This window comes from Xenopus tropicalis, chromosome 1 (genome assembly GCF_000004195.4).
Source record: "Xenopus tropicalis strain Nigerian chromosome 1, UCB_Xtro_10.0, whole genome shotgun sequence".
NCBI lineage: Eukaryota > Metazoa > Chordata > Amphibia > Anura > Pipidae > Xenopus > Xenopus tropicalis.
The window spans coordinates 163260722-163281368 of record NC_030677.2 but is presented as its reverse complement, the minus strand read 5'-3'; the positions used below and the strand labels follow the sequence as shown (position 1 = coordinate 163281368).

General features: G+C 40.2%; 2 protein-coding genes across 4 annotated transcripts in view; one reads left to right on the top strand and one right to left on the bottom strand.

Moving 5' to 3' along the window:
* Window positions 1–6715, top strand: part of cux2 (cut like homeobox 2) — a 202566-nt gene extending 195851 nt beyond the window's left edge. For both annotated transcript variants that reach the window (NM_001134814.2, NM_001244953.1), the window contains 4 exon segments: window positions 243–509; window positions 845–1033; window positions 2045–2318; window positions 3763–6715. In NM_001134814.2, the coding sequence (NP_001128286.2) occupies window positions 243–509; window positions 845–1033; window positions 2045–2318; window positions 3763–4582 (1550 nt within the window). In that variant the 3' untranslated portion in view covers window positions 4583–6715.
* Window positions 6716–13760: 7045 nt separating this feature from the next.
* Window positions 13761–17482, bottom strand: pheta1 (PH domain containing endocytic trafficking adaptor 1). Of its 2 annotated transcripts, none has more exons than XM_004910506.4 (3): window positions 16962–17482; window positions 16173–16269; window positions 13761–15563 (listed from the first exon to the last, which is right to left on the bottom strand). In XM_004910506.4, the coding sequence occupies exon 3, from the start codon at window positions 15541–15543 to the stop codon at window positions 14719–14721; it is 825 nt and encodes a 274-aa protein (XP_004910563.1). In that variant the 5' UTR covers window positions 15544–15563; window positions 16173–16269; window positions 16962–17482; the 3' UTR covers window positions 13761–14718. The 2 variants fall into 2 exon arrangements, with proteins under 2 accessions (XP_004910563.1, XP_031748585.1); XM_031892725.1 differs by lacking the exon at window positions 16962–17482 and adding an exon at window positions 16461–16516.
* Window positions 17483–20647: the final 3165 nt, after the last annotated feature.

The window sequence follows — 20647 nt, the reverse complement described above, 5'->3', positions numbered from 1 at the left end:
AATGAAATTGAATTTACTAAAAAGGGTGCCTACTTGCACTAGTTGAGTTACCCTTAGCAACTGATCGTATATTTATTTTCTAACTTATTCATAGTAATTGCTGACAGGTGACTACGGGTAGGTGCTCTAGTCCAGTGTAGCATTTATTTTAGTAACTTAGCCGCCGTGTCTAAAATATGACAGTTATTCATTGAATATGAGTCATTTGTGTATGTTGCATGAGAGCTGTATTCTCTATATAGGTACCTTAAGTCCCTCTGAGACTCACTCATCTCCATCACCATCGCCAAGCCCACCAGAACAGGAGAAGAGCCCCCTGCTCATCTTAAGCCTGGAGAGCACTAAAGAAAACCTCCAGCCAGAGAGCAGGCCTGCTTCTTCACTCAGTGGGAGGAGCTTTCCAAATCATCAGGCCACAGGCATCCAGGAAATGGTGGCCATGTCTCCTGAGCTAGACACCTACTCCATCACCAAGAAGGTTAAAGAGGTGCTGACAGACAATAACTTAGGTAACATGCTGAGGTTATTAGGCTAAATAGCTGGCTACAAACATATGTGCACAAGCTGCTTACATCTTCTGGCAATATGACTGTGACACAAGAGGTGCTGCTGTCTTAGACTTGTAGTAAGCAAAGAACCCTTATAGAAAGGAGAAAGAGCAGGAACCATCCCTGGTTGAGATCTATGTTGATAAAACATGCAAGGTTCCCCTACACCTGCATATCATAACTAATTACTAACTAACTAACTGTCTGTAATTAATAATATAATAATAATATAATAAAGTATTAAAACACTGTCTAACGGGCTGTAGTCTGATTAGTATGTATATATTCTTGTACAGGTCAGAGGTTATTTGGAGAGAGCATCTTGGGCCTTACACAGGGTTCCGTATCGGACCTTCTGTCCAGGCCCAAACCATGGCACAAGCTGAGCTTGAAGGGCCGAGAGCCATTTGTACGGATGCAATTATGGCTGAGCGATCCTCATAACATTGAAAGGCTTAGAGATATGAAGAAAATGGAGAAGAAAGGTGAGTCCTGTCATGTTAATGCCATGATAGTAATGCCCCCAGTAACTAAAATGCTAGTGACTCTGAGATGAATTTGTTATATTTAGGAAACATTTAGGGAGTGCATGCCAGCATCAGTCTTATATTATTTTTAATAGTAAAATAACAACTCTTATATGTTTTATGTAACTTATAGTATTAGTGTCATCACACTACAGATTTATTTTACTAAGCAACTTTTGAGTAAAGCAAAAATGAAAAGAAACCATCCCATTTTGGTGGACAAATACGAGAAATGTATTAAAGTGTGGGAACCCTGGTACATTTATTCCTCTGCAAATGCTGGAAATCTTTCCTCTTTTATATCTTAATACCTCATTTCTTTTTCCAACCCAAACTAACAAATCATGACACAGTAGGAAAAGAGGGGTTATAAAGAGGTCTTGCCTAACTTGTTTCCCCCCAGCTGCAAGCCAGTAAGATTATACGTCACTGATAACCACGGACCTCAAAGACATCATTTGATTAAAAAAAATGTTAAAACTCACATGAAAATCATTGAAAAGAAAATAAACCATCCTTAAAAACTAAGTAGCTAATGTAACAGTAAAGGTGGCTGTACACGGGTATGTGGGCTGTTGGCTTGAGGACCACATCAAATGAGCCGATGCGGTCCCCGATCTGACAGGAAAATTAAACCTGCCTGATCAAGATCTGCCCAGTTTTGGCCAGATTTCAGTGGGCTAGGCCTGTTTCCACGCATGGGCAGATACACTGCTGATTCGGTTGGAAGGGCCCCAATTAGCAGCTGAAATCTGCCTCTATATGGCCATTACTGTAGTAGAACTTCATTATTTAGAGTCACTTGCACCACAGGATATATGAAGGAAGTCGCACACATTTTCTGATGATGTCTTTTACATTAAAAACAATGGATTTATTTGAAATGGAACATAGAGAGAACAGAAAGAAGTCACATGTCAGTCACCACTTATGCCATTGACTTTGTACATATCATTCTGTGTTTGGCAGCTTACCTAAAGCGTCGCTATGGCCTTATCAGTGGAGGCTCGGACAGCGAATCTTCCAACACTAAAACAGAGTGTGCAAGTCCGAGCCCCCAACCGCAAGAATACAGTCACCTGCAGATGAAAAAGCCCAGGGTGGTGCTGGGGTTAGAAGAAAAAGAAACACTGAAGAAAGCTTATCAGCTGGAGCCTTACCCATCACAGCAAACTATTGAGCAGCTCTCATTTCAACTTAACCTCAAGACAAACACAGTCATTAACTGGTTCCATAACTACAGGTGAGCTCAAATAACCCTTAAGGGCTCATGCAGACCAGGAATGGTGCTGGCTAAGGGCATGATAGTAGCGGCCATAGTGTAAGAGAAAATAGTTAGACAATCTAATCGGACATCAGCACTATGGTACAGTATATACTTATGTAGTTGGAATCTGCTTTACTGCTTACCTAAACAGATGACAATAAAGCAGCTTTTTTTTTTTTCAAAGGAGAAGCTATACATATTCTTAGTTTCCCAGTAAACTATAAGTATTTATGTGACTTGTGCTTAATTAAACTTCAACTACTCTTTACTGCAGTGCTGCAAGTTGGAGTGATATCACCTCCCTTCCTCCCTCCCAGCAGCCTATCAGCAGAATAATGGGCAGGTAACAAGATTACAGCTCCCTGACACCTGCATTGCTTAAAATGCTCCCATGCTCCACCTAGTGGTAGATATGGGAAGAGTACTTAGTAGTAGATCACCCAGGTCTGGCTATGACTCCTACAGTTACATTGAGTAGGAGAAACAATACGTAATCTGAAAGCAGTTGCATTGTACAGTGCAGGCTCTTTCTGAAAGCTCAGGATCAGGCACAATTTACTGAGATGGCTGCCTACAAACTGATATTACAGCTAAAATATCAATTTATTGGTTCAAGTATACAATTTTAAATGACAGAACAAATTATTTGCAATCTACGCTGTGTATTTTAGTAATAAAAACTATACCCATAAAAATCATTACAGAATCCATTGAAATGATCTCTTTGTTTTGGGGTCAGAGTTTACCTCATAGAGTTACAGCATAGCTTCTCAAACTCTGAATATGCTACTGTTGGGAAGGTGCAGAAAAGTGGGGGACAAACCATCAAGCTTAAATTATTGTAAGATTTCTCATTTGCATTCCTGGATCTTGCTTACACTATAACAAAAATATTTTATACATCTGTAACCTGAGCTAAGTGGGTCTTAACAAATAATTGCACTGCAAGGGAGAACTGGAACCCAAACACCAGTTAGTGTAAGTTGGACTTGTTTTGGAAATTAGTGACTTATTGCTATTACTTAATTGACAGACATTGTGCCACAGTTTGAGCAGTGTGCATATCACTATTAGAAGTCGAGCACAATGGCAAGAAACGTAACATGGAAGTTTTATGCTAAATAAATAAAGGATAATAATAATGGAATCATAGACAATCAGTGGCTGTGCCAGAAGGTAATAGCATCTGAACATAATGTTACTTTATATATAAAGGTCCATCAGTTAACCTATAACAGAGATACAGCATAATGTACCTCATACAGTAAAATATAAGGACATTATAAGGCTTGAGGCGTGACCCAAATGATATCGCTAAGTTCCAAATGTGACTAATTGCATCACTAAGCACCATATATAAGGATATAGTTTACAGGCTAATCATGGCTCTGGTGTATAATCATTTTGTTTATACTGGCAGGTCACGCATGCGCAGGGAGATCCTGATAGAGGGTCAGCAGGACAATGACACTGATCAAGAGCCAAGCAGCTGTGATAGTTTCACATCAGTATGTACCTTACACAGGGATCCAGCTCTGCACAGCCTGGCCTCTGAAGGTGTTGATAGAAAACCAGTAGTTTGTGACATGGATCACCTAATGCACAACGATGGTTGCACTGAAGAGAGAGGGGCTACAAGGGAAATTAAGAAAGAGAACATAGAAGAAGGAGAAGAAGAAAAGGATGACTCTTCTAAACGTTGTGATTCTTGTAGCTCTGAACACACATTGTGTTGTGAAACAGATCCAAGCAGAATGCATAGAGAAGATGAAGCTGCCCAACACTGTGTCGACCTTCAGAGACCACATTATCTAAGAAGAAGCAGTTCTTTTTATGATAAGTTGCGTCCTTCTAGTGCGCATGACTGTTCTCATAAGGAAATTACAAACCCAGAACGGTCACAGACTGACCCAATTAGCTTTAAATCCACAGCAGAATCTTCACGAAGCAGCCTGGAAGTGTCTCTAAACTCTCCTTCAGCTGCCTCCTCTCCTGGCCTAATGATGTCTGTGTCCCCTGTCCCTACTTCCTCTGCGCCCATTTCTCCATCCCTGCCTAACACTGTTTCAGTAAAACTTCATAAACTGAACACTGCCAGTGACAATGCCCCATTACACCTATCCATAAAACATAGTCCCAACAACCAGAGGAGAAATGAGAAGATGGCCAATTTAAATAACATTATCCACAGGCTCGAGAGAGCAGCAAATAAGGAGGAGACCCTGGAATGGGAATTTTGAAAAATAACCTAAAGACACAGTATCTTTTTGTAACAAACTGGAACCAAGTAAAGCAGAGTGCTTGCAGAGAACATATATGGGATAATTTATATTTTATGGTTCTTGTTTTGTGAAGTAGAAGCTTATGAGAACAAGAGTTTAGAAAACAAACTACTTCCAAAAATTCCATGGAATGAAAAAAATATTGACTTTGTTTTCATGTTAAAAAGTAATTCTTTTAGAAGAAAAGATATTTATAAACATTTTAGATATTTTATTAAATAATATTTGGAATTTATTACCAACCTGGGGCTGCTTTGATAACAGATAATTATAACATGACAGATGTGTAGCAGTGATGGTTCCGTGTATAGCGTGTTCCTGTAGCTTGCCACTGGATGAGATTAAAATTCCGCTTAAGCCATTGTTGAAGCACTAGAAGAATGACCAAACAAAGTATGTTTCAAGAGGCGTTCTAATCCTGCAGCTGTCTCTAAGACAACCTATTTCCCCCCAAATGGAACAGTCTGAAAGACTCTAAATTCCAAATGGGAAGCCATCATGTGTGACTTGATTCATTGGTCCATTTGATAAAAATCTATCATATAGTTCTGTGTAGTGTTTATATGTTGTGGAGATGCCAGTTGGACAGCACAGGGTCAAAACATTATTTCACCAATTATTTAAGAGGTTGAAACACAATGCAACATTCCTACCAACATCCCCCACTGGTAGTTTGTCACTCACATGGCTATGTCCTTTCTCTCTCTCACTCTCTCTCTAGGCCATGGGGACCTGTGGTGTCACAGTAACCATACAGGGCATGGTTACTTCCTTTCTAAATTGTTTGGTAAAACAGCTGATAGAGGGAGTACACCTGGAGATACTTTCTTCTTGTGGGACCACTGATAAACTTTCCTGGTGCATGCAGTGAAAAATATGGACTGCCCTTGGAAATGTAAGCATTTGGTAGTTATGCAGGCACAGTGTAATATAAGTCAGGCCGGACTGGCAATCTATGGATTCTGGCAAATGCCAGAGGGTCCACTGTAAGAGTTTATGGACAGTTACTATTTAGTCGGCTGTTTGGGCCACTGCATATTTGAAATGCCAGGGCTTATTTTGAATCCCAGGCCAGGCCTGTTGTGAGGTACCCTTTGTTTTTAATAGAAATTTAAAAATGGTCCCTTCACCAGATTCTTCCTTTGCCAGTTCTAACTGCACTGAACAGTTTCTCAGTATGTATAGCTGCAGATATGAGGATTTGCTTCAAAGAAGCCAATCCTTCATTTCATTAAGATTGTTGACAATTAATGCAAATTATAGCCAAGGGACTTGTTTTGTTGAGAAAATGCCTCCAAAGAGCCATTATGGCTGAAAATACAGGCAAGGCTGCCTGTAGCAGTCATCCCATGGCTCCTAATGATTATGTGCTTTTCATGATCCACTTGGGGCATACTCAGCTGTTCCAGCCTATTCTCTACCACAGCAGCCCTTTACTTTTAATACAATACTGGGATCCAGTAATATAAGCCATGTACTAAGGTTCTAAACCAATGTGATGGCCACCTTAAACCAGAGAATTGCCACTGGCAAATAATAAATAATTTCAGCACTACAAAATTATGGCTATTTTTACTTAGTAGACAATCCCTAGCTCCTTTGTGATATTTTAAGGTAAATGTATAATGCTGAGAAAGAGTTTTCTTATTGAAATTCAATAGCATTTAATATTGCAAAGCTTTTTATTAGACAGGGAACCCACTAGTCACATGAATACAGCTGCACCAGGGCATTATTAGCACTTTATACTTAGCCTAGGATGGGGGACCTTTGGCAGCCTAGTTGCTGATACACCTATGCTCACAGCTTCAGCTGCTGGTGGGATGCTAGTAGTTAATAAAATGTGGAGGGGTTCAGGTTGCCCCTGACTATACTGGGCTTTGGTGATGTAGGAGAACCTACAGATCTCACAGCCCTGCATTAGAACTGTGATCTACATTCCATGTATTGTGCACTCTCCTGTGTACTAACGAGTAGGCTAAATCACATTTAAAGGGCAATTAGGATTTTCTTCCACAGTCCTTAGTAACAGATTCTTCTTAATTGTATCTGCAAGGGTCTGCATAGGTTTCTTCCCATACTCCAAAAAAATACATAAAGGTTAATTGGCCCCTGAAAATGCTGTACAATAAAAGTATATACCAAACACAGTACAGTGTAATAGAGATTACATACAAGAATTGATTGCTTCATATGACTCTCTGCTTCCAAGAGATATGGAACAGGCTTTACTAAAGCATCTAGCTCACACTTAAAGGGACAGTATAAACCCCCTTCCAACATGAGCAGAATGAATAGGGTTTGCACTGAACATACTTTGTGCCTATTGTTTTTTGTTATTTCTGGCTCTAAACAAGTATATGAAGACAATTTAGTACTAAATCTAATTACTAGTCCAACAAATAATGAACTGCTCAAAGCCCAACTTTCACACTGGTGTTTTATAATGGCAAACAATAGGAAAATATAGATTTTTTTTAATTAAAAGAATACACGGAATGTAATGTATTTTTTACTCATTTTTAAGTGTATACTGTCTCTTTAAGTGGGAGGCTTATTAAGTATTTAAGTGGGAGGTTAATTTTCACTGGCATTTTTCCATCAGCAGAGAAACACCAATGATTGACTACAGGAACCCACTGGCTGCTGTAAGAAGCCATATACACTATTTTGTGTGCTGGTGGGGGCTGCTTGGGCCTCTATGTACTTGAAATGCCAGGGCCTGTTTTGAATCCCAGTCTAGGCCTTATTGGCTAGTACTGCTGCTGTCTGTCCTTTGCTTCAGGACAGTTAGCAGATGCTATTGAGCAGCATCTGGTGGCCCCTGGTATTTCTCTGCTGTTGAAGGATCCACCACACCTGCCATTAACAGATATAGCTTTAGCACCACATGTATCTGTTCTCTGGGTCACAGGCTTCTTGTTTTCTGTCCCACCTCAGAATGGTATGTCAGAGACACAGGCGCAGCAGCTTGTACTAGGGAATTCAGCTCACTTGTGCTTGCAGTCCTCAAAGGGAATGTATCATTAAGGTGCTTTACAATTTGCCACAGATTTACAGCACATTATATTCCTATTTAGCAGTTTGAGGTCTGAAATGCCATTTAAATTGGGAATACTTCTTCTGACAACTGTCTGTTACTCACACCATGACCCTCTAATGCAGGCTGGCATCCCAAGGAAAATGATGTTTGTCAGTGCCTCTGTATTAAGGTACTTTGTTGCTTTAGAACCTCAGGGAGAGTCTAAGGAATAGATTGTTTTTATAATTATAGGGACCTGCTGGTGATGTTAAAGATTAAATCTCTGTGCAGCAAGAGGGAAAGGACTGGCACAGCTATAAACATGCAGGGGTGTTTTTGCCATGAAGCAGGACGGGAATGGTGCCTCAGACAGCACTTTACTAGGGGTAGCAAATAGCAGCCCTGGTAACTGTGAGAGCCAAATCATGCAAACATTGGGCATTCCAGATCACTGGACTTATGTTGGAATTGGTTAGATAGTGAAAAATCATTCAAAACAAATTCAGCTCAGAAACTCACAAGTAAAACATTGTATTTAACAGTTCCACTTTACTGACAAAGACATAGATGTGAGAACATATACTCAATGGCAGAACCTCAAGCATGGGTGCATGGCTCTTTGGATGTTGGTGGGCCTCAAGTTTAGTATTCCTTCTGTAACAGAATAAAACTTGCCCATCAACTTGCAGAATGCAGTCTAACTCATTGCTTTGGGTTCTTCCAGGAGATTTCTTTTTAAGCATACTAACCTCCTGCCATGTACTGCAGGTATCAGCGGCCTTGGCATAGAGAAGAGATCATGACCAGATCCATGTTTCACCCTCAAGTCACTTTCCTACATTGTGTTCTCTGACCTTTTGAGATGTCAGCGGCAGGGCAGTCATACACTTACATGGGTTAGAAAGACATTTTCCTGTAATTCAGTATATGAAACCACAAGGAGAAACAGAAATTATGCAATGTGTCTGGTGTGCCGCTCTGCCTTACGGTGCAATCCCCTGCTTCTCCCAAGCCTGACCTCAAAGGAAACTGGGCAGACCCACTGCAGAAATGGGGGGTGGGTTATATAAACAGGGTAAAAAAATATAATTGTGCCCTATGAAAGTGCTGGTATGAGAATATCTTACATGGGCTAAAACTACTCATTACCTTCTAGTGTTTAATGTGTGAGGTGGAATGATGTTGGTGTAACAGGACTGAATTAAGCACTTAGGATAGTCTGATTACAGGGATCCTGTTGTACTCAAAGTAGTGGACTTGTAATTACTGTAGACTCCTGTACTGTATCCAATTTGTAAAATATACTTTCAAAATAAAAAAAAGCTTTGTTTAAATGAAAATGTAAAAAAAAACAAACTCTAAATACAGCTGCTGTATTATATTCTGTGTGGTGTGTTATTCTCATGCTGTTAGAAGTCATGTTATTGTGTGTTTAACAGACCCTCTTGCTGACCCTCAAGTGCTGTTATCCATCATCTCACACGAAAAGAAAAAGTATGTATGTATACATGCACATATTGCCTATTATTTTGATTAAAGGGGATGTATGCCCTAAACACTAATTAAAGGGGTAGTTCACCTTAAAGTAAACTTTTAATATGGTACTGAATTTTCTTTTCTTACTAACTTTTCAGTTGGTCTCCATTTTTTATAGTTCCTGAACTATTTGCCCTTTTCTTCTGTCTCTTTCCGGGTTTTAAATGGGGTCACTGACCCCGGAAGTCAAAAAACTATTGCTCTGTACTGATTTAATTCTACAGTTATTGTTTCTTTCTGTTACTTAGCATCTATTCTTTTTCCAGTTTTTCATTCATGCTATGGTTGCTTGGACCGTTGCAACACAAAATTCCATACTGCGGAGTTGCTAAATAATTCTAAAACAATTAAAAGAAGACCGGTTGCAAACTGTCTCAGTATGTCACTGATCATAAATGTGATCTATCCATTTTTAAAGCTGAAAATGGTTACTTGTAAATGTAAGTGCTAATGAAAGCAGTATCTGTGCCATTCATCTCTGCACTACTGGTTCTGACTACTTAAAAAATGTGATAGCCAACTGATAAAGGAACCTGGAGAACTGATTTTTGCTGCATTGTTCAAGAGTCACAACCAGGAGTATTTGCACAGAAACGAAATAGAGAAACAAATACTGCTTTCAGTTCCAAACTTCACATGGGGAAAACTATACATTTTATTTCTGTTATTAAAAATGCAAACACAGCTCTTTACACTTCCTGCAGCTCTGTCCTTTTCACAACATTTCCCACCCCCATTACAGTTGCTGTTATCTATATTGCAAAATAACACTGACACTTCTTCCAATGAATTTATTTTTGGTTTAGAAAAATATTCTTTTCTAAGGAGAGAAAATGCTCCAGTCCCCATAGGGTGTATGTGATTTGTAACCTGGCATGAATATTTAATGCTGCCTGACAGGCATTTAGTATATAAGTCCATCCCACAGATATTCAGCTGAGTTGAGATAAGAGCTCTGTACAGGCCAGCCAAGTTCTTCCACTCCCATCTCAGCAAACCTATTCTGTATAGACCTCATTCAGGGGCACATTTACTAAGGTGCAAATTCTCAGCTCGGGAAGCTTCGCCACACTTCGTGCAACTACATCAGACGGAATTTTTGTCAGATGCCAAAAAAAATTATTGTTACAGTTAAACAACAACATTAATAAGCTATTTCTGCTTTTTTAGCTTAATTCAGCTAATTTGCTAGCAAAATGTCTCAAATGTGCTGAGAATTGCATTTTAGCGAATTGTCACTAGAAAAAGAACTTTTGCCCTTTAGTAAATGTGCCCCTCACAGTGTTGTGCTGAAATAATAGGCAGCATTTTACAAATTAGTCAGTGTTAGTTGGCGGAATTCCATTTATCATTTTTGCACTGCTCCGTTGGCCATTGGTGGTGACCTTTACACCATACCAGCCAATACTTGGTCTTAGTCTGGATATTAGCATCTGAATATAATTATGATGAATGAATGAGAGGCTATGAGAATCACAGTGCAAGCAGTATACTGAGTTACCGCAACTATTTGGCATCCCTGTATATTACTCTCTTACAAAGCCATTCGGCATAGCCATGTGACCCATAGAAGGAGGAGGCACTGAGTTGTCCTTTTCATATTTGCTGGTCTCTCCCCCAACAAGGTCCCCCCTGACCACCAGGAGGTAAGCACGGTATAACAGTGTAATATTGTGTCCAGAAAGGGGTACCATGTATATTCCAAGCCACCCAAACATATCCTGAGCTTGAGAAGTTGATCCCACATACTTTAGGTTTTTGTAAGGCTACTTAACTGCCTAAAAAGGGCTCATTTGTTTCTGCGCTATACAAAGTGTTCTCTGAGGTGATTCTGGAGTGTGGGTGCCTCAGCCGTGGTTTGTATGTAGAATTCCAGCATCATATGCCATTGTTAATATATTCACACACACATATATATATATATATATATATAGATGTGGATTGAATAAACACCTTTATTTCACTTAAGACCTGTGAGTGCGGGACATCTTTACTTGCTATTTTTCCTAAACCCATTGGGACTGCACCCAGGCATCGCTATTCTATCTTTGACGTGAGTGCCTGTTTACAAGCAAATATATATATATATATATATTCATCATATCTGTCTGCATTTTCATTATTGTTTATTATTTATTGGCAGTACTGGTATATATACTGATATATCAGTCCTGTAGTGTCTGCACTCTAATGCAAAAAATGAGTATATAGCGGGGATCAAAGCCAAATATAACATACACAAAAATATATTATAAGACTGGAATGCCTTGTAAAAGCAATAATAACTTTATTGTGAACAGATTGCACAGAATAATCCAACGTTTCGGTTCTCAAAAGTCCTATTGAGGACTGAAACAACGGATTATTCTGTGCAATGTGTTGCCAGAAGCAATGTTTAAACAGTATAGAACTTGCTCATATCTTGAAATGAAAACGTGCTAATTGTAAAAGTGCTTAGAAAAGCACGTTGTAATTATACATCAAATCTCCTTAATAATAGTATGAGGTTTAAAATAGCAATGTACTAACTGATCATTGTCATTTCACAAATCAAAACATTAATGCTCCAGTCTGTGTCCTTTTCTCCCATGTAAAAAGATATTGATTTCCTGTACCATTCTGTTGTTTGGTGCCTTTCAATATGTAGCGAAACTTTTAGCTCATAAAACATAAATGACGAGCATGGCATATAGGTTAGTTTTACCTTTGATAGCTAGTAACGTTAGAGGGCATGAGGGGTACTGTGTGTGTAGAACATCCCTGCTCTGTATAGTAGCATTTCTCACAAGCATCTGCAGGAGTTCCATGACATCTCTATCGCACAACTATATAACCTAATCTATAATCACCAGGGGTTACTCTCTGTTACATTCTATAGGCACCCAGGAAAACTCAAGATATTCAGTACTGTGTGCTACCACTGTTATCACATTAAATAATAAAAAAAAACACTTTTTTTTTTTAAATACAAAAATGTATTTTATCACCACTGTGAAGAATGACTAGTAATAGTAATTAATGCAGGAATGCACAGAATACTACTACATGTATTGCTCTACAGTTGCTTAAGGAATGTAAATATTTAAAGTAAATGTTTCTATCCAGAGGGGTGCATACACAGCCAAACCATAAATGGAATTAACATGGGAAAATACCATTGCTATAGGCACAAATACTGAAATGTGCAAAATATATTAGGGCTTTGCAGTAATCAAGTATTGGCACTGTGTTAAAAGATTGCTCAGAGAACCCAGGTAGACAGAATACCTTCAGTGAATGGAAGATCGCTGGTAATAAAGTATCTAAAGCTTTCAATGCAGTGATTCATTTTTAATAGAATTATTTTACCCCATGCTAAATGGATGTCGGCTAGGTTCAGGTACTGAGTTACTGACTGCTTCAGGGGTTTTTCAGGCTGAAATCACAAGCCAACACTAAAGGGCAGATACCTTACTATTATCCAGCATCAGTTTCAGGGGGATACAAATGCAAAAACTGGAAGAGAGTCATTTGGTTTTTTAGGAATGGATTATTTTTTTTTTGATGGCGTTTATTTTTTTCCCCAAAATCCTCCTGTTTTTTTAAAAAACTGAAAAAAATATGACCTAATAATAAAACTGGCCAAGACATATTATAGCTATGGTACATAAGCCATTTTTATCAACCACAATCACATTGCTTTGAATGGAAAAACTTATGCTACAGCCTTCGCTGATAGTTGGAGGAAGTGCTTGCTGATTACATCTTGTTTACCTGTAGCACACCAGAATGTGACCAATGAATATGGCTGGAAATGTGATCTCACCAGCTCACCAAATAGTGAGCCCATTTGGTAGATAGCATTTACTGCACTGGTACAGCTAAGGTAAGGCTTTAAACCCCTGCGATACAAAAAAGTGCAAATACAAACACAAATGCAAAGTGCTAAAATGAGTGCAAAATCTAATGTGTTTTCACACTATCCACTGATGAACCTGTACACACTCTTTAGGGCTCTGGCACACGGGGAGATTAGTCGCACGCGACAAATCTCCCTGTTCGCGGGCGACTAATCTCCCCGAGTTGCCATCAGTTGCCATCCCACCGGCGAAAATGTAAGTCACCGGTGGGATGGCACACGCTGCGCAGGCGATTTCGGCAAATCGGCGAAAATAAATCGCCTGCGCAGCGTGTGCCATCCCACCGGCGACTTATTAGGGAGATTAGTCGCCCGCGAACAGGGAGTTTTGTCGCTGGCGACTAATCTCCCCGTGTGCCAGAGCCCTAGAGGGTGGCAATGCTTGTAAATCCTGCTCTTATAAATTGCATGCAAGTGCAAACATGGATAAAACAGAATGCTGGAATTAATACAGACCTTGACCATGCTGTATGGTTGGACCAACACACAAAACTGATTTGCTTCAAATTAATTGGGTGCTAAAGCGCTTATGTAATGTTAGGTGGTTATGTCACCTCCTTGGTTTTGTGGCAGCAATAACATATCATTCACTTGAATAGGAAGCATTGCAGGTCTACAAGCACCCAAAATTAAAGCTCATAATCCCTGCATGTACCATAGCCCTTAAACTACTTTGATAGTTAAGTAAGGGATCAGTTTTTTGTTTATTTGAAAAAAAAAAAAAAAACCCATTTTCAATAAAACCCTATATACTTGTCTTTTAGGAGATAAAAGTCAATAAACATGATGTACGCAGTAATATCTTAACGTGGAAACACATGCTGGTCAGTTAATACTACCACCATGCAAGGATTAAGAGTGAGTTTAGTGATAAGCTTCCCCCCCTCTCCCAACTGTGCTTATATTTAGCTAGTGACAATAAAGGTAAAGCCAGAACCATCAGACAGTCTAACAATACTGACATATTAAAGAAAACAAAATGGATCCTAAGGTATCCCCAGGACCCAAGATCCAGGAAAGGATGTATTTTCTTTACCTGTATGCTGACAGCCAACATGCAGTCCATCTGTTACTGGTACCAGTGTTAAAAAAATGTAAAGAACATGTAAAGTCTATTTCACTGGAGGGGGGCACCCGCCCCAGTGAAATAGAACACTAAGCTTTTCCTTGGGCCGGCACACGGAAGAGATACCCAAAGCACTGCACCAGCATCTCAGTACCATCTATCTTCTATCCTTGGCGATCTGTGTGTGCACAGTAGAGTAGATCTGCCAATTCTACTTTACTGTGCATGAGCAGATAGGGAGGCCGAGTATTTGGCATCCACAATAAAATACACTTTACATGTCCTTTAAGGGGTTATACTGTTCTGTATAAAAGTAACATAAAGTGCCCTTCCAATGGCACTTGGGGTAAATAGGACAATACATATTTTAAGATATACATTCCCAGACAAAGTAAAATTAGGTGTAACATAACTACATTCTCTCCCAGTATAAAAAAGTGCTGTTATAACCTGAAACGTGTTCATATTTTTTTTGCTTGAACATGATAATTCTTTGTCTAGTGGTAAAAGAAGGTTCACTAATTACAAATATCAAGTCAATAGTGACATTTCTCCTTTTACCACATTTGGGTTCACAGCTGTTTTTGTAATACTTCAATCCATTTGGCCCTTAGATCCACAATTTCTTCTCCAAAAAAATTATGCAGTTTTTCAAAACTATCAAATGTTGGGGACTCTGCTCCTTCCTTAGAAGACGGGCACATATCCTCTTCCTCCTTTTTAGGAAGAACTTGACTTTGTATAGGAAGAAAGCCAGACACAGAACTGCCCTCCAAACCAGAAGGTAAGTACCTCATGGTGTCACAGTCTATTTCCTCACAGTTGAAGACAGAACCATTTGCTACAGTAACTGGGATGTTATTCCATGTTGCATTGATATTGTCTTTTAGCAAAGAACACACTGGTTTCTCATGAATGTCTTGAGACAGAAACTGGTGAGTATTACAAGACAACTGCTTATTTTTTTCTGTCACCCCCTGAATTTTATAAGAGGTCATACCCATTTGCATTTCCTTTAGCTGCTTCTGTAGTTCTACTACAACAAGTCTAATATATTCAAAGTTAGCCCTAGAGAGGGCTTTTACCCAGGATTCCATAGTAATCTGGTTATCAGCAGCAAGAATGTATGCTTTTGATTTGGTGTACTCAAATTTGATGGCAAAAGCAAATTCCTCTGTAGACTCGCAAAGCTCCACCCTGCAACCCTCCAGTATAATAACTCCGAGAGGCTCTTTGCTTTCCTCATTGTCAAAGTAGAAGAGTGTGTTACCCTTCAGTACAAACCATCGCTTGTTATAACTAGTATTGCGATCCCCCTTCTTAAACAGAAAGCCACGCTTGTCCACTGGAGATTTGCTTGTGGCATAATATGCCAGGTTCCGTTCATTTAGCTTCATATTGCGACTGTCTTGAAGTCCTGGAGAAATAAAAAAAAAAATCAATAAAAAGTCTAATAACAGGTTTATTGACAGATGGACAGACAGTCTTTTATAAACAGGCCCTGTTTTAAAGAATCAAGATTCAGGAAGATTTCAGGGTCTAATGGTCAAACTCAAACAGGTTTAGCATAAGCTGACACATAGCCCAATAAAATCCTTTCAAAATACAGTATTCTGTTAGTAAACGTGACTGTTCTTTGCTGTAAGTGACAGGCAACAAATAAGGTGTTCTGACATGACAGAGCATGCTGCAGAATTTCTATTCTTCTGAGTACACCCACTTGTGCATGATCTGAATTCTACCATGCATGTTTAATTAGCAGTTGCAGTCTGCATTATGGGAAACATTTGTCACCTAAATTCTCAGTGCCCATTAATAACTTCCATTCAAATTTCAAAAATGGGATATATACAGGATATTATTATTATAATGCTTGAGTGAGAACCCTCAGTAGTTCTGCTCAGACCACAACTTATATCTGATAAAATGCTAAATTAAAGGGGATTGACGAGACATTATTCATTATAAAAGGCAAATACGTTTGCCTGCATTAGGCATTCAAGTTCCTATATGCCTATATACTCACCAGTAACATATATTTAATATCACTTGTTCTTCTGTAGCAAATTTGCTTATTCTGGTTCCAGATCCTGTTCTGCTGTGGACAATTCAACTATTCCATCCTGGAAAAAATGACAGGTTTGATTTAGCACAAGGGTCAGGCTTTAGCAAACAAACAATCAGGTTGTTTCCAATAACAAACACACTGTCATTTACAGCTGTTTCATACACATTAGCTACAAGCGCTAAAGCAATTGAATGGCACAGTTTGCTACATAAAGCAACTAACAGGCAAGTTGTATTAACTGATCACCTGTTTGAAAAGAAACACCCATTGGATTCAATGGGTCATTTGGATTGGGCAAACTGTCTTTTCTATTATATTACCCCAAAAGTGCTTAAAGACACACAAATCACTGCCAGCGTGTTATATAGAAAACAGTTTAAAAAAAAAAACAGAATGCCCTTGTCAGTGGTGTTTGTATAATGTGCCTGGATAACAAATGCACTCTGGCTCCTTCTGAACTATAACTCTACCCTCCACCAGCTCAGAGCTAGTGCTGTAGTGAAGCTAATGAAACCTATGATTTATGAAGCATACATGTTAGGGATGGCTGGTGTTAGTGTAAGTACTGTATATATCTTAAACCAAACCTGGCTGCTGGCCAAACACAGGTTTGTAATGAGTACACCCACTCACACAGTGAGGTGCTGGCACATACCAGGAGCTGCCAGGTTAGTAGCCATAGTCCTGAGCTAACAAGTGCAGCTTGTATTTTAGAGAAAAGTGTGAGAATAGCTCATTAGTGCCTACCTGAACCCCTAAACCCTATTATTCTCGTTCAGTTCCATGCAGGGATACTTCGTGTGTCCCAGCCCTGCATCCTTTCTGTCGTTCATGTGTGCCCGGGCTGCTTGTCCATTCGGCAGAAGTACATGCCCCACACAGCCCTCATGTCAAGGCTCCCAGCTGTGCAGCATCCCTATCACCGCCTCCCCTCTACACCTCGCTCAGCAGATCTTCCCATTGTCTGTCCAGCACACTTTTCTCTTTTTCTCTTTTTCTCTTTCCACCCTAAACAGGAAATGAATTTGTTCCTAGATCCCCTCCCACTCCCAGCTGCTAACCCTCCTATCTCTATGTGCCTGCGTGTCCTGCCGATACCATGCCCTTTCCTTCATCTCCACTAAAGCGTGGCGCACAGGATTCTGGGAGGTCTGCCTGTGAGGCGAATGTGGTAGAGCTGAGAGGAAAAAATCCCTCAAAATAGAGAGAATGGCTCGGGAATCCTAACCCTAAGGGCAACATATCTGGCTGCCACAGTTTGCATGGGAGCCATGTATAAGGCGCATACATTTACTTTTCAAGTAGAATATATGTTTCTAGTATGTCTTTCACATACAGGCTGCTCTCAGGAGTAAGTGGTAAAGTATTATCCATTGAATCTCTGCGCTCACTGTGCAACTGCAAAGGCAGACTCGCACACACAGCCCCCTGGGAAGGAGTTCTCTGGTGTTGATGCAGAGGTACATGGAACTAGAAGTCTGTGCGGGAGAGAGGGGGGAGTTAAAGCTACTTCTTTTTCAATGGAGTGTGGGGGTATTTGTAGCTAGAAGTCTGTGGACATGCTTTTTTTTTTTTAAATAACTGAGCGGGGGATAAATGAGCCCTGGAGCAGCTGCAGGTAATGATTCAAGCTGTTGCTAAGATTATTTTGTATATAAACCAGCAGTCACGCTGCTTGTAATGTATTAAGTCCAAATGGCTGACATCTTTGCCTGAGAGCATCTGCTATATGTAGGCTTCTCGCCTTTACCATTTAATTATGTTCCCCAGCCGCACATTCGTTATATAACTGCAATAAACTGGGAGACACAATGGGACCCGGACACTTTATGGCCACAACAAATATTGTATGTGAAAACTATGGCAGCATAAAGATTCCCCTGTACTAAGCACAATTCAGCAGGAACAGCCCCCTAAGTTTGCTCATAGCCTGTACAGAGCGATACCATAAAACTATGGCACATAGGGATTCCCTTGTACTAAGCACAATTCAGCAGGAACAGCCCCCTAAGTTTGCTCATAGCCTGTACAGAGAGAGACCATAAAACGATGGCAGCATAGGGATTCCCCTGTATTAAGCACAATTCAGCAGGAACAGCCCCCTAAGTTTGCTCATAGCCTGTACAGAGCGATACCGTAAAACTATGGCAGCATAGGGATTCCCCTGTATTAAGCACAATTCAGCAGGAACAGCCCCCTAAATTTGCTCATAGCCTGTACAGAGCGATACCATAAAACTATGGCAGCATAGGGATTCCCCTGTACTAAGCACAATTCAGCAGGAACAGCCCCCTAAGTTTGCTCATAGCCTGTACAGAGCGATACCGTAAAACTATGGCAGCATAGGGATTCCCCTGTACTAAGCACAATTCAGCAGGAACAGCCCCCTAAGTTTGCTCCATATGATAGCCACATGAACGCTGCTCAGTGCTACTCTGTTCTGCTAGTGTTGGGTGAGTCTGGGAATGGGAGTACACTGAAGGGCAAATTGCATTCTTTCCATGGGCATGGGAAATTTTTTTTAAAAATGTCCCTATTTACATTTTTAAAATATTGGGGGTTGTGCCTGTATTAAGCACAATTTAGCAGGAACAACCTAAACAACTATAAAACTATGGCAACGTAGGGAATCCTCTGCACTAAGCATAATTCACAATTTACTAAGGGGGCCCCGCAAAAATGGTTCCAATTGGGCCCCGCAGTTGGTAAGACCGGCCCTGCCCAGTACCGCCGCTATCTATATGCAGAGTGCGCAGTCTGCGCACCAACAGACCAAGTCATCGTCGGCGGCTCCTTCTATCTTATGCTGCAGCGACAGGCCCTTTTATAAGGTTGCGCCCGTGCGTATGATGTCACACGTCAGCGACGAGGCGCAACCTTATAGAAGTGCCTGTTGCCGCGGCATAAGAGAGAAGGAGCCGCCGACGATGACTTGGTCTCTTGGGGGTACTTTCTATGGGGGCAATTGGGGGCACTGTGTGTGGGGGGTACTGTGTATGAGGCAATTGGGGGCACTGTGTATGGGGGCACTTTCTATTGGGGGCACTGTCTAAGGGCAATTGGGAGCACTGTGTGTAAGGGCTACAGTCTATGGGGGCAATTGGGGCACTGTGTATGGGGCACTTTCTATTGGGGCACTGTTTATGGGGGCAATTGGGGCACTGTGTATGGGGGCACTTTCTATTGGGGGCACTGTCTAAGGGCAATTGGGGGCACTGTGTGTGGTGGCTACTGTCTATGGGGGCAATTGGGGCACTGTGTATGGGGGCACTTTCTATTGGGGGCACTTCCGTAATATTTGGGGGAGGGGCACAAAAGTAAATTTCTGCTTAGGGCACCCATTTGGCCAGCAGCGGCCCTGTATCCATTGACTCCAAATTAGCCATGGTCCTTCTAGTGGTTAAATTGGCTGCTCCATAATTGCCCCTGGAGGCAGGTGGAGGTTTGCTGTAAGATATCAGCTAGTCAGGCCTGTTGGTGGGTCCCATACATGGGCCAATAAAGCTACTGACCGGGTCTGTAGGCACCAAGTTAGCAGCTTTTATGGGCATATGTATGACCACCTTAGAAGATAAAGGCAAAATATAAAGTTATTATAGTCGATGCACTGGGGCAATTTAGTATCTGTGTTGTCTATTAAGATTTTTATTCATCTAGAATCTAGATCATGATATCAAGAATGTTAGAGTAAATCCAGCTGAAACTGACCTTGTCTGAGCAATCTGGAAATGTTTTGGGTTTTTTTTTAAAGTGATACTGACACTAAAAAAATACTCAAAATATTAATGCACATTAAAACTTACCTATAGTTCATGCACTTGCAAAAGTCAACAAACTTACACGGAAAGACCCAAACTTTCATTGCCAACCCTACATTTCAACCACATAAAAACATTATGAAAAGTCATATGCAGTTGATAAATACATATGCAATCAAAAGACAGCTTTTTAATTTTTCTATATTACCTTGTGCAATATCAGCAAGCCATGGCAACTTGTTACATTATTAGCAAGCAGCAGAACTCATGTGTTTACTTGCTGTAATGGTATATAAATAGCATACCAATATAATAAAAATACATCACTTGTTTTGTCCTTTACATATTTACTCCACAAGCTGATAATTGATTGCAGATGTACAATCTTTTCATACCTTTCAAAACTGTGACATTTTTACATGGTTCTTGTCTGTGGATGGCATATTTTATGGTTAAAGTGATCACAAAAATAATTGTTTAAAAATATGATTGTTTATCTGAGAACGAGAAAATCTGACCGTATATAAAAAGCCAACAACGACAGAGTCTCTTTACTACGCTTGACTAGAAAAAACAGAAAAAAAACATGAGGTGGAAGTGATTCTAAATTGGTCATGTACAAGCATACACAAACACCAAGGCAGATAGTACTGGGCCAGACACACAGTTAGGTGG

What these genes read in the sequence shown, in the direction of transcription:
- pheta1 (XM_004910506.4), bottom strand. Translation starts at nt 15,543, where the DNA reads ATGAAGCTAAATGAACGGAACCTGGCATATTATGCCACAAGCAAATCT.